The sequence below is a fragment of the Acinonyx jubatus genome, chromosome A2 (assembly GCF_027475565.1).
Source record: "Acinonyx jubatus isolate Ajub_Pintada_27869175 chromosome A2, VMU_Ajub_asm_v1.0, whole genome shotgun sequence".
NCBI classification, from domain to species: domain Eukaryota; kingdom Metazoa; phylum Chordata; class Mammalia; order Carnivora; family Felidae; genus Acinonyx; species Acinonyx jubatus.
Genome location: NC_069383.1, coordinates 103,978,669 through 103,992,660, shown reverse-complemented (window position 1 = coordinate 103,992,660; position 13,992 = coordinate 103,978,669). Strand labels below are relative to the sequence as shown.

At 49.5% G+C, this 13,992-nt stretch overlaps 1 protein-coding gene across 1 annotated transcript in view; it reads left to right on the top strand.

Annotated features, from left to right (window-relative positions):
- The window catches only part of ABCA13 (ATP binding cassette subfamily A member 13), a 395,180-nt gene that overhangs the window by 94,093 nt on the left and 287,095 nt on the right, over positions 1–13,992 (top strand). The window contains exons 18-20 of the mRNA XM_027045998.2: positions 1,708–3,519; positions 7,558–7,664; positions 13,497–13,615. Of these exons, the coding sequence (XP_026901799.1) occupies positions 1,708–3,519; positions 7,558–7,664; positions 13,497–13,615 (2,038 nt within the window). The remainder of the gene's footprint in view (positions 1–1,707; positions 3,520–7,557; positions 7,665–13,496; positions 13,616–13,992) is intronic.

The following is a 13,992-nucleotide window of genomic DNA, read 5'->3' as shown; positions in this document are numbered from 1 at the left end:
GTTGTCACACGTTACAATCTGCTTTATTTCCTGAGCGTGTCAACATCAGTGACAGCATTTGTACCTACCACCTACGAGTGACCTTTGGCATGAATTTTGTCTTAAAGGACATTTTATTAAAGTTTCAAGCTGAGATAATTTTGATGATTGTCATCTAAGTAGGAAACACGTTATAGAAACCTAGCCCCTGGCAATTAATTGCTTATGCTTTCTTACATTCTTGGGTTATGAAAATAGTTATGAAATTCTATTTTATGTGGAACTTAAGCCCTATTTCTTATATATGTAGATGCATATACACGGTCATAATTGAATCGATGTATTAACTGTCTCATCACAAGTGAGGGGTTTAAATATTCTTATTCCAGTTGATCTCCTGTGATGTTTATATTTGGAATTGAGGAAATTCTAAAACTTTAAATGCTTTTTTAAAGAGTTTATTTATTTTGAGAGAGAGAGAGAGGGGGGAGAGAGAGAGAGAAAGAACGTGTGCACAATCAGGGGAGGGGCAGAGAGAGAGAGAGAGAGAGAGAGAGAAAGAGAATCCCAAGCAGGCTCCACACTGTCAGCACAGAGCCTGACACAAGGCTCAAACCCCTTAACTGAGAGAGATCATGACCTAAACTGAAATCAAGAGTCATCGGATGCTCAACCGACTGAGCCACCCAGGCACCCCAAAATTCTAAAACTTTAAAACCGAGAGTCACGTTAAATTTTTTTCATATATCCTTTTTATTTGTTTTGTTTTTGTTTTCATTCTATTCGAAGCTTGCCAGTGAGAAGGCTGGAGGGAATTTCTAATTCATTCTGTGACGTCTGTGTCAGTCAGGGCTCAGCCACAGAAATCGAACCAGAACAAGGATTTAATTCAAGGATTGGCTTCTGTGCTTTCAGTGGCCAGCTAAGCAGGTGCAAAGTCACTAGAATGGGCCGTCCGGAAGGCACGCTTAGAAGCAGGCAGAATAGTATGGGGAGGAAATTACTGTCTGCAGGAGGCAGTCAAGGGTGAGGGGAGGTGACTGGCAGGCAGGGGCTATTTGGGGTTGCTAGGTCAGGGAAGTTTAACGCCCGCCCTGAACACCCTCCAACCTCCCTGAATGCCCTCCAACCGATGAAGTCAGACCCCACCCCCGGGACGATATCCTGTCTTACTGAGTCAGAGTTTACTCACCAGGGGCTTTAATTGCACCTGTAAAATTGCTTCCCAATGGCACCTGGGTTAGTGTTTATGCTGCAAACTGGCCACTTCCCTTTATCCTTCACTGTCATGAGGGAAGACACTGTCATTCATGGAGACCCACAGCTCATGGCAAAGAGATTCTTGCGCTGTCGCTCGGCCTAGCCACGCTGATGCATCACAGCCATCACCTATCTGACCCATTTGCTAGGACTTTGAACGTTCGGGAAGATGTTCCCTTTTGCAGCGAGAGGCACTTTATTGATTTCACCTTCCTGTCTTTTCTAAAAAGCCAAAGTATGTGCCTTTTGAAGTGACTAGGTTTGAGGCATCCTGACGGGACTATGCGTGAAATTTCTCCACCCTTTTCATTATTTGGTGCCACATAATGGCACCTTCTGGAAGGTGTGTTAGCATGTTGTCTTGCAGACTGTGTGATTCCCCCATGATGCTCCTGTACAGCCAAAATGTGACTCTAGGTTTTAATCTTCCCACGGCTGAACATGAAATTAAAACACATTTATTTATAGCTTTGTCCCAAAGGATAAAATTCTAGAAATTCTGTCACTGGATCAATTTCTTACCATCTTGAAAGACGACAGACTGATGAGCATTTTTTCAAGTTTAAAGGACCCTATACATCATCTCATCCAAAGGCCGTTTATTTTAGACAATGGACAATTTCATTTTGATATTCATCGAGGACTGAAGTTCATGAGAGATTTATTTAGTGCTCTTCCAAGGGAAACCTCGGGGACAAACAAGTCGGAAGATAATTTGGAGTTTCTTACGGTTGTGAGTCACTTGCTCCGCCACGGGAACAGTTCTGAAGACCTCTTCCAACTCAATCACGATCTCAGGTCAGCCCTTCAGCTTGTGAGAGAAACTTCCACAGAGCTAGCACGGCTCATGGACGCGCTCACCCACTCTCCTCACAGAGGCTTCCGTAACGTGTATCCCGCACTCCGAGAAGTCATACTTGCTAATCTCACTGGTCTGCTTTCCTTTATCAATAATTCATTCCCTCTAAGGAACAGGACAACGTTAGAAATGACCAAGAGATTCCTTGGTGTTCTCTCAAGAGCTGGTGGAGAAAGTGGTGCCCTGGAGCCCCTGTTGGAAATGACTGACACCATGACCTTGCTGGTGCGGGACATTGCCGACATGAGAGATCTTGCCTCCTCGGTGAACTCCGCCGTGGAACTGGTCAGGCTAGCCCAGAAGGTTTCCAGGAAGGTGGCCACTATTTTTGAAGCCCATTTCATCTCTAGTGCCAATGACACCGTGAAATTCTTTGACAGTCTCTATTCTGTTTTGCAACAAAGTGTTCGAAATGCTGTGAATGAAAGAACGACTTTGAAAAACGTAGACCGTTTCCTATCTGAAAAGATAAACAACTTGTTGACGCCGTTTCTTGACTTGGCTTTTGGGATGACTGGCGTCACACCTAATATTTCACAAGACTCTGATATTGTCAACACGTCATCTAGTACATTCTCTCATGTGAACCAGTCCAAGGACTTTTCTGATATTTCGGAAGAAATTGCTGAATTTTTAACTTCCATGAAAATCAATTTGGGGGCTATGGAGCTTCTTCTGGTAGCTTTTAATAACGCAACTCAAATATTCCGTATGGATTCTGTCAACCTATGGGAAGAAATTTTGGATTGCTTCGTTCCTATAAGTAGTATCATCAACCAGATAGACTTCTTGCACCCTCGTCCACTCCCCACTCATTGTTGCCCTCAAGGTACTAAATGGGAAAGAACCCAGGAAGTGATCTTGTTTTTGGATGAAATGCTATCACGAGACAGCACGGAAATAGGGACGTACTTGAGAATGGCGATTGATCTCACCTTGGAAGCTCTTTGGAGTAACTTAGAGAAGGATAACAGGTCTGTCTTTAATCTGTTGCTGACATTGGTTCAACATCCAGATGACCTTCTGAAAGCCATAGAGACAGCTGGGGAGGTCTCTGGTGGAACAGGTGATCTGAGCGAAGCTTTGTTTTCCAACGCATCTCTGATTCCGAATGTAACTCGTCAACAACTCGAGCAATCAGTCCAGATCATGTTAAGGAGAATAGCTCTCTTGAGAAAAGAATTTCCCCTGAACAACTCTCAGTGGGTAGACTCCACGAGAACATTGTTCCAGCCCATCTTTGAGAGTTTTATTAATGCAGCCACTGGAAAGAATACCACATCGGGGAAAGAAGAGAGCATCGAGGAGGTGATGGCTGATTTTCCTTACATCCTCAAACCGCTATCAAGTTTTGAGAAGTACCTGAAGGAACTAATTGCATTGATGGAGTGCTGGCAAGAGGTCCCACTGATGGATCAAAGGTAAGAAAACGCCCGACTCACTTCCTTTTTGCCCCATTGCAGGAACTACAAAACAGGACTGCGCAGGAATGACCTCAAACCAGGTTAAGTATGATTCTCGACTTAACTTGATAGCACGCTGGTGTCTGTCCAGTGTCTTCACGACCTGACCCATGATTTGGCATTCAAATATGCTTTGGGTTTATTAAATGCTGTGTGAAAGTACATGCTTTCATTTTCAACAGTAAAAACTTCTTCCATTCACTCGTCCCAGGCTGGGTACAGACACAGCTTTTCTCTTCATGTGCTCTGGCTGCCAAAGGTCATTACCGTGTGACAGGCAAATGAGATTATAAGGCTATGTGCACCATGCAGAAAATCTTGCTTTCAGTTGTAACCATCCCTGGAAAGGGCCAGGAAGCTGTTGACTTCTTCCCTCTTTAAGGATTTTATTTTATTTTTTCATGTTTATTTATTTATTTATTTTTGAGAGAGAGAAAGAGAAAGAGAGAGAGAGTGAGAGTGGGGAAGGGGCAGAGAGAGAAGGGGACAGAGGATCCAAAGCGGGTTCTACACCAACAGCACGATGCCGGGCTCAAACTCATGAACCATAAGATCATGACCTGAGCTGAAGTTGGACCCTTAGCTGACTGAGCCACCCAGGGGCCCCCAGGATTTTGCGTTTTTACTTAAAAAATTTTTTAACGTTTATTTATTTTTGAGAGAGAAAGAGACAGACCATGAGCAAGGAATGAGCAGAGAGAGAGGGAGACACAACATCCGAAGCAGGCTCCAGGCTCTGAGTTGTCAGCACAGAGCCCTATGTGGAGCTTGAACCCACGAACTGTGGGATCATGACCTGAGCTGAAGTCGGATGCTCAACGGACTGAGCCACCCAGGGGCCCCAAGGATTTTACTTTTAAGTAATCTCTACACCCAACGTGGGCCTCGAACTTATAATCCCGAGATCAAGAGTCTCATGCTCTACCAACTGAGCCAACCAGGCCCCCTGGCTTCTTGCCTTTCTAGATTCATCCCAGCGCTATGGTTGATCCACTTCCAAGCAGTGCCTCTATCCCTGAGAGGCAGGTCAGGGGGGCCTTGCTCCCGTCCTGTTACTCATTATGTTCTGGAAGCTTCTGCTCCCTCAGGTTGGAGGATTTGTGCCCTGGGTAGTGCAGCCTCAGAGACTCTGCTTTGTCCCAGTCCGTCCTTCCTGTGTGTGATGGAACCGTGTGGATCGTCCCCAGTCCCTGCCTGTTCCTACCTTTCTCTTAGTCTCACGGAGAGATTGGAGGTGCTCTCAAACCCTCCCTCACCTTCCAGAGAGCTTGACCTGTTTCCTGCTGGTCCTGGTGCTATGGCCACGTTTTAGAGCTTGGAAGGGTTTCCTTGGTTAGTGAAATAGGGGCCTCCCGGCATGAAGGCCTGTCACTGCTTCAATATTTGCGTGCTGGCTTTGGAGGCCCTTGCCTCATCCTTGCGTTGGCTCTGGTCCCAGACTATGCTGAAGGGGACTTTACAAGCTGCCCTGAATCTCCGTTTGAGCTGGGGGTGGTCCTGGCAAGCCCTCTTCTCCACCAACCCCAGTTTTCATCTGACGTTTCCCATTCTCCAGGGAGGGAATTTATCCCGAGACCGGAAACCAACTGGCTGTGAACCGGCTGTATGGTCACCACTTTGTCAGTAGAGTCACAAGGCTGGGTTCACAGCGTCCTCCTGCTTGGTGATTACGTGCCTCTCTTCTCTCTGTTTTCACTCTTTCTAACATCGGCTTCTTCAATGGGGAAGACCTCAAGTGCCCCAAACAGGTAATCCCATTGGTCATGGGTTTGAGGTCTGACTTGCCTGACTTTTTTTTTTTTTTTTTTTAATTTTGAGAGAGAAAGAGAGCATTAGTGGGGGAGGAACAGAGAGAGACAGAGAGAGAGAGAGTCCCAAGCAGGCGCCGTTCGGTCAGTGCAGAGCCTGACACGGAGCTCAATCCCACCAACCGTGAGATCATGACCTGAGCCGAAGTCAGATGCTCAACTGGCTGAGCCACCCAGGCGTGCCTGGGGAAAGTAAATTTAAAACAAGATGCTGTAAAAACACAGAGTTGCATTAAACCCCTGCCCCCACTCCCCCCCCCCCAAGGGTTTGGTTGCCACGGTGTTCTGGAGAATTCTGAATGTGGCATTTACTCAGATGTGACGTCTCCGTGTCTGCCCCAGCAGCATGTGTCCCAGAGTGGGTGACTCAACACAGAGGTCTCAGAATCCAAGATGCCTTTCTTCTTTCATTTTTAATCAATCTCCAGGCCTTATCTTGCATATTTCTTTTCAAGGAATTTCAGGGAATTTCTTTGGGCAGGTGTGCCCTTAATCAGTTAATGTCACCCACGTGGGGGATGGAGGGGGGAGGAAGGAATAGACGGACGCACACTTTGTTCAATTCTTTTAGAAGTGCTTCACAGATGATGTTGTTTATCTGCTCGGTTGTGTCTGATTTGGAGGACGGCTTTGAATTGTGGGAAGAGTATAAGCTCATCTAAGAGTGAGACAAAAGCCATTTGGGGTTAAAAAAGAAACAAGAGGCAAATGTGAATTCCTGGGCCCACTTTGTCAGCGGTGTGACAGCAGAAGTGAGCAGGGTTGCCCCTGTGTGCTGGCACAGCCCTTCGAGAACCACCATTGTGGCTGGACCGGCCCTGTGGTTGTGTGACGGCCTCAGCAGCGAGCCCAGGGGACTCTGAAAAAGTAATGGTTTGTGACTTACGCGTTCCGGAAATCCCACAGCCCACGTGGGGTCACAAAAGGAGGTCATGCGTGGAAAGAGTGCAGGCTGGGGGTTCTGCTTTATTTGGGGCTGAGGGTGGGGTCCTGGGGTATTGTAGGCTCAGTCTCTGTTGGCGAATTTAAAACAGAAGATATTTGAGGCACCTGGATGCCTCAGTTGGTTAAGCGTCCGACTTTGGCTCTGGTCATGATCTCATGGTTCATGAGTTGGAGCCCCGCGTCGGGCTCTGTGCTGACGGCCCAGAGCCTGGAGCCTGCTTCGGATTCTGTGTCTCCCTCTCTCTCTGCCTGTCCCTGCTCATGCTCTGTCTCTCTCACTCTCTCAAAAATAAACACACATTTAAAAAAATAAAAAAAATAAAACAGAAGAGATTTGAAGCATGGGAGGAAAAAAAGCAAGCAGCTCAAACGGTCAGTTGGAAAAATCATCCAAGATCCCGAAAACCAAGGTGCCTCAGTGTGGCGTGGCTGGTAATGTGTGTTTTTGAAACACATTGGAGGTAGACGGACGTGTTGGCAGTTAAAGGTTGAGCCAGGCACTTGCGTCACAAGAGGAAAAACCGGGGGAGCCTGGATGGCTGTCATTTAAGCATCCTGCTTCAGGTCATGATCTCACGGTTTGTGAATTTGAGCCCCGCATCAGGCTCTGTGCTGAGAGCTCGGGCCTGCTTAGGATTCTCTCTCTCCCTCTCTCTCTCTCTCCCTCTCAAAATAAATAAATAAACTAAAAAAAATGAACATAAACCTCAAAAAAGAAAAGGAGAATCCAGTGGTCAGGACTCACATCACAGCAGCGTATGAAAACTTTGGTTCGGTCTGTGTTATTCCAACCCCTCCAAGTGGACTCAGTAAAGCCCAACACCCGTGCACACACATGCACACTCATGCTACATACCCCACAACCTTAGGCATTTGTTCAGAGGTAAGAATCTCACATCTATACAGATTCATCCGTTGCAGTGAATTCTCCACACGTAAACGGTCAACCGCGAGATTTCTTTCCGCTGTGCTTCTCATTTTTGCCACCCTCTGATCCTTTACCCCTTTCCGTTTGAGAATGGATCGAGACAAGGAGAGGGCGGATATCCGGCTTAGTGGCCACAGGGTGGATGCTTCGAACTACGGCGGGAGACTCCGTGTTTCCTCGAGGTGTAGACGGCTATTTGTGTGTCTGGACCGAGTGTTGCAGGTGTAGAGTTACCATTTATTGTCGCGTGCATGAAGGATGCACGTGGCTCGCCGATTTTCACCCGTTAAGGCCACTGTCTATTGTTTTCTTTAGTGTTGCCATGTGTCGGATTTTCCAGCAGCCTCAGAAACCCCCGGAAGCCGTGGCGACTCTGCAGAAGGTGACGATGCTGGCTCTGCACCTGTTCCTCATCCTTGCAGGTGGGCTGCTCCTGGCCCCGTGCTGACGTTCAGGGTTCGGCTGTCTGTGAGATGCGTGGGTTACCCCAGTGTGTCTGGTCCAGTGCCTGACTTCCGAGGCCCCCAGGGACCTGGCCCCCCAGGTCCCCCACGTTCCCACCCATTGCGACTCTTCTCCAGCCAAGGCGGGTGGCCCCCACGCCCCCCATCTGGGCTTTTGGTCTGCGTCTTTGCTCACAAAACGTGCATCCTTGTCTCCTTGACTTAAACTCCAGCGCGCCTGGGTGGCTCAGTCGGTTAAGCGTCCGACTTCAGCTCAGGTCATGATCTCACGGCTTGTGGGGTTTGAGCCCCACGTCGGATTCTGTGCTGACAGCTGGGAGCCTAGAGCCTGCTTCGGATTCTGTGGCTCGCTCTCTCTCTCTCTCAAAAAAAAAAAAAAAAAAAAAAAAAATCAAACTCTGGCTGAACTGTGGTCCTGAGCCAGAAACATGGCCTCCCTCTCGGCTGGCAGCGACGCCCAGCAGACCTCGGTCACGTGCAATGTCTGTGCCCTCATTCCTACACCTCCCTGTGCCAGAGGCGGTGTTCCTTGAAGTCAGCAACCACGTCTTCACCCTCGGTGCCCATCCAGTGCCTGACACGGAAGATGCCCCCTGAATTCCCAGGGTACTCTAGCCCCCCCGCGCTGATACCCTAGAAGCCCCCCTTCCTGCAGCCGTGTGTTAGGTCCCTGGGAGCAGGACCCAGTGCTCATTCGGTTCCGCCTCCGCGATGCTCAGCACGGTGGCTATAGTCCCGCGCAGCTCGGTATTTACCTTGTAAAAGAATTCGCTTGAGTCTTACGATCCCCGTACTGTTGTGAAATCCCTCCTGCGCAGACGTTGTGGGAAGAAAGGCACCGGGTTCTTCCAGACTTTGCGCGGTACGTGGGCGGTGCATGTCACAGCGCTCCTGAGCCCAGGGGCTGGATCCGTGCCGCTCCAGGAATTTGTCACGCGCGCACACGTCACCAGCATCCCATGGCGGCTCCTGAATGGGGCCACACGGCCCTCCTCGGGGCGGTAAGGCCAGGGGGGTGGGGCAGCGGGTGCAGGACAGTCCAGGAGACAGGGCCCAGCCCCACCCTCTGCAGCTCTGTCTCCGCAGCAAGGCGGCAGCCGGTATTCATCACGCGATGTCACACCAGGCTGGGTGTCGCTGTCCCCGAGAACAGCACAGACACCAACTCCACCCCCACGGAAGTGGAATCAGGCCGAGTGGGGCACACGGTGGGGGCGGGCGCTTCAGATCAAACGGGCCGAGTCTGAGTCCAGCTCAGCAGGTGCCAGCGGAGCAAGCCTTCCAGAGAGTGGGAACCAGGCCCAATTTAAAGCTCACTTAGGAGGCGTAAACAGAGCAGGCTGGGGACACGGGTCGCCCCATTGGGCCTTGCCTACTGTGGGTGTTGACTCGCGCTAGGCCACTCCTTACAGGGCAAGTTGAGGATGAAAAACAGTAATTTTGGGACCCACGCAGGCATCGTTTACCCTAAGAAACATGGAAAAGGAATGTATGTGTGTGTTGGGGAGGAGGTAGTGAGACATCTGGTGGGTAGATGTCATTGAAACCCAGGTGTCATGTGCTTTAATTCTTTTTTTCTAAATTTTTGTTAATGTTTATTTATTTTTTGAGAGAGAGAGAGAGAGAGAGAGTGCGCGCGCCCGCGCGCGCATCAGCGGGGGAGGGGCAGAGAGAGAGGGAGACAGAATCCGAAGCAGACTCTAGGCTCTGAGCTGTCAGGGCCTGATGCGGGGCTGGAACTCGTGAACCACAAGATCATGACCTGAGCCGAAGTCGGATGTTCAACCGACTGAGCCACCCAGGTGCCCCTTTGTTCTTCTTTTTAGAGAAAATCTCTCCTCCCAATTAGAGATGTTGCAAATATCGGCAATTCTCTTGAATATGAAGCATTAGATACCCAGGTACGCCTTAGGACGGGCACCAGATGTCTTTGGCACAGGGAAGCATGCCCAGGTAAAACGCAAATCCCGTTTTCTTCTGCAGTCCGAAGGCTTCCCTGACGTTGTACCCAGCCACCTGCAGACATGTCATTATTCTGACATTTCTCAGTCAGCCAGCGTGATGGCTTTTAAGTGAACTGAACGTTCATTAACAGCTAGATTTATATTGATTTTGTCCTTCTGCTTTGCAGCTGCCAGATTAATACAGCATGCCAGAAATTACATTAGCAACAGAATTAATTTTGAATTTTTATGTTTCGAGAAAACTCAGGCATGCCTGAGTCCCATTCAGACTGTCGCTCCCATTTTTTCCTTACTGAACTGTCACTCCATGTATGGAGTAGGAGGGCAGTGACAGGCGGGGACCAGGGATGTGCACCAGCCAGTGAGGATTTGGGGTGGCAGGTGAGGGGCCACAATGGGCACATGGCTTCTCTTCTGTCACACAAGGGAGTCACACTCGGATCAGGTCCTGTTACTACTGGAAATACAGTAGTTATTTGCATGTCAGAGAATTACGTTCAGGATCACCACGAGGAAGGCCGTCATTTTTGTCCTCTGGATCTCATACTCGAAGTCTGTTAGAAGCGTCTGCATGAGGACAGGGCATGTGGCCTGATGGGCTCATAGACCTTAGGGGGAGTAAGTTGTCTTCTTTGATCTTCGGTTTCCCAAATTGGCAGACTGGGGCCCAGGAGAGTCAGGGGGGCTGCCCAGGGCTTGGGAGTGAGGAAGTCAGGGCCTCTCTCCTGCCGAGGAACCTGTGGGACCCAGAGGAGCAGAGGGGAGAGGTCCAGAAAAGGTGGGCGGGGCTGCAAAGCCAGAGCAGGGTTTTCCAAAGTGTGCAAGAGCCGGGATTAGCCACAGGAGCCGTCAGAAGGGCCAGGCCTACAGCAGCGATCTGAGGGCCAGCAAGACTGGGCTGCGAGCCTGGTGGGAGAGGCCCAGACAGCAGTGCCTTGGAGGGCGCACTGCTGGCCGATGTCGGATGCAGGGGTGGGTGCGGGCAGATGTGACAGCCCAGCCTGTCATCCCCAACCTGCACCTTCCAGAAACGCCAGGCCTCCGTCCTCACCTCCTGCACTTTGTCATTTTATAGCAGGAAACACAGGACATAGTCCTTGCCTAAAGTCCCACACAGGCAGTGAGTTCTTTCCTGGAGCATTCGATGCCCTCCTAGGTCTGGATAACATAACCCCTGAACGCGCTGTTATGTCTTCTCCAAAGCAGAGGGGCCACTTATCTTCAGAGATAGATGCTGTCGTGTCTAATGGTGCTGTACCCCTTTTGTTCTGTATTTTAGTGAGGGATTGCTTAAGAGACATAGTTTACGTTTTGTACAATAGGGAGATCTCTTTTCAAAATCTGAAATAGTGAGATCAATGAGAAAATAGAAACAAATGAGGCATTCATGTGGTTGCTTCTAAAAGCAAGGCTGGGTATATTCTTCTATTTTTAATTAAAAAAATTAAAAAAAATATTTTTAATGTTTATTTATTTTTGAGACAGAGAGAGACAGAGCATGAACGAGGGAGGGTCAGAGAGAGAGGGAGACACAGAATCTGAAGCAGGATCCAGGCTCTGAGCTATCAGCACAGAGCCCGACGTGGGGCTCGAACTCACGGACTGTGAGATCATGACCTGAGCCGAAGTTGGCTGCTTAACCGACTGAGCCACCCAGGCCCCCCTAAAAAATTTTTTTAATGTTTATTTTTGAGAGAGAGGAGGGGGAGGCTTTGAGTGGGGGATGGGCAGAGAGAGGGAGAAACAGAATTGAAGCAGGTTCCAGGCTCTAAGCGTCAGCACAGAGACTGACCCAAGGCTCAAACTCACGAACTGTGAGATCATATCTTGAGTCGAAGTCGGATGCTCAACCGACTGAGCCCCCCCAGGCTCCCCATGACTGGGTGTATTCTATGTGGACTGCATTGTATATGGAGTTGGCCCTTGAATGATGAGGGGTGGACATCCACTCCTCATGCTGTCGAAAATCCACATATAATTATTGATTTCCCCGCAAAATTAACTACTAATAGCCTACCTTTGACCAATAGCTTTAACATAAAAGGTCAATTAACATGTGTTTTGTATGTTCTGTGTATCATACATTGTATTCTTTTTACAGTGTATTTATTTAAGTACTCTCTACGTCCAGCGTCCAGCATGGGGCTTGACCTCACAACCCTGAGATCAAGAGTCCCACGATCTACTGATTGAGCCAGACAGGCAGCCCCTTATATGTTGTATTCTTGCAGTAAACTAAGCTAAGAGAGAAGAAAATGTTATTAAGAAAATGCTAAGGAAGAGAAAATACATTTGTAGTGCTGTCCTGTAAAAAATGCGCGTGCAAGTGGATGGACCCGTGCAGTTCAAACCGCTGTTGCTTAAGGGTCAACCATAGTTCAAAGCAGCTTTTTAAAAAACTGCTTTTGACAAACAACGTCATAATGTAAGAAGTAGGACCGAATTTTTTGCCGAACTGAAGAAAATAGAAAAGATTTTGCTACTCCTGACAATGTATTTTATTTTGCATAATGAGCAAGGTGACCATATTTACCAGACATGTCCTAGGTGCAAAGGCGTGTGCTGGGGGCCGGCAGTGACCTGAGACAAGACATTCAAAGGTCCTGCTAGGTTCTCTGCAGCGTGTGCAGGCGGGGGCGTGCCTGAGGCGGGGACGTGCGTAAGCAGGGACTTGCCGGAAACTAGACCTGCAGGAACCAGGGACGTGCGCGAACAGGGACGTGCACGGAGTGGGACGTGCGTGAGCGGGACGTGCGCAAGCCAGGAACATGCACAGCTGGGGACTCAGAGGGGACTCAGAGGGGGCCAAGGACTCCTGAGGCAGGAGCTCTCACGGGCAGGGTCAGGAGGCATGATTCGCCCTGCAGGAGGTGCAGGTGGCTTTGGGAAGCAGGTAGGAGCACCAGGGATGAGGGGGACAGAGGCGGCCGTGGCTGCAGAAGGCTGTGGATGCTGCACCAGCCTTTGGGCAGATTCTTACTGTCGACGCAACATGAGCAAATCTTTTAGAAATTGTCAAAAAAGGAAGGAGTTTAGTTCGAGCCCACGTGAGGTCAGCTGCCCAGGATACACAGTCTTCACAGAGAGGAGCGTGCTCCCGGGAAGGAATATTTGGTGCAGGTCGGGTATGTTCTTTGTTACATGGAGAGTTCATCAACAAATCATCATCAGGAAGGATGTTCCAGAGAATTGCAAAGTTTATCTTATGCTTTTAGTATTTAGTATGTGCAAGTATGTGGGTACTTAGGGAGATTTTTAATTTTTTAATTTATTTTTTTTATTTTCGAGAGAGAGAGAGAGAGAGAGAGAGGGAGAAAGAGAGCACGAGAGGGGAAGGGGGAGAGAGAGGGTCTCAAGCAGGCTCCATGCTCGATCCCATGACCCTGGGATTATGATCTGAACCAAAAGCAAGAGTTTTTGACACTCAACCACCTGAGCCACCCAGGTACCCCATGGGAGATTTTTAGTCTTTATTAAAAATTTTTTTTAATTTTTATTTTTGAGAGAGAGAGAGAGAGAGAGAGAGAGCAAGTGGGGGAGGGGCAGAGAGAGAGAGGGAGACACAGATTCCGAAGCAGGCTCCAGGCTCCGGGCTGTCAGCACAGAGCCCGACTTGGGGCTGGAACTCACAGACCGTGAGATCATGACCTGAACCGAAGTCGGACGCTTAACCGACTGAGCCACCCAGGTGCCCCTCATTTCGACGATTTAAGAAATGTGGATGAACTTGTAATCAATTTGAGTCTTTCAGAGATGGCTCGGTGAGAGCAGCTGTCTGGGGAGAGGATCGCGCCCTCATGACGTGGCTGTGTGTTTCCTCTGGCAGAAAACCCTTCCCTGACGAAGGACGTCATGTGTGCTGCTCTGAGCTGCCAGCGAGGTGGGGCATGGCATGTCCTTTCACCTGTGCTACAAGCGGCCGCCTTGGCTCACGGCCACTACCAGGTTTGTCCTCCACCACGTGTCCCGGAATTTCACGTTCATCCCGATTGGCCCTGCGAGGTCCCGTCGGGCGCTAGGCCACGGGGTGAGCCCTCTCCTCCCCTTCCCATCCCACCCCTCTCCTCCCCTCGGCTTCTGCCAGGGCTGTGCTGGGGCGAGCCCGTGCACCCGTGAGCGCGGGCCGTCCCCGTCCCAGAAGTCTGCACACTGGCTCTTGAACAGCAACTCGTTACTGAGCAAATTCTGTGAACGTGTCTTAGAATAAGTTATGTGAAAAACAGAGGTTCCTCAATTCCCAATGATGTTAGCGTGCTGTTGAGTCTGCCCTCCTGGAGACTGCCCATGTGGGCTGCGTCCGACTGGTGGAGGTGCCCCACCGG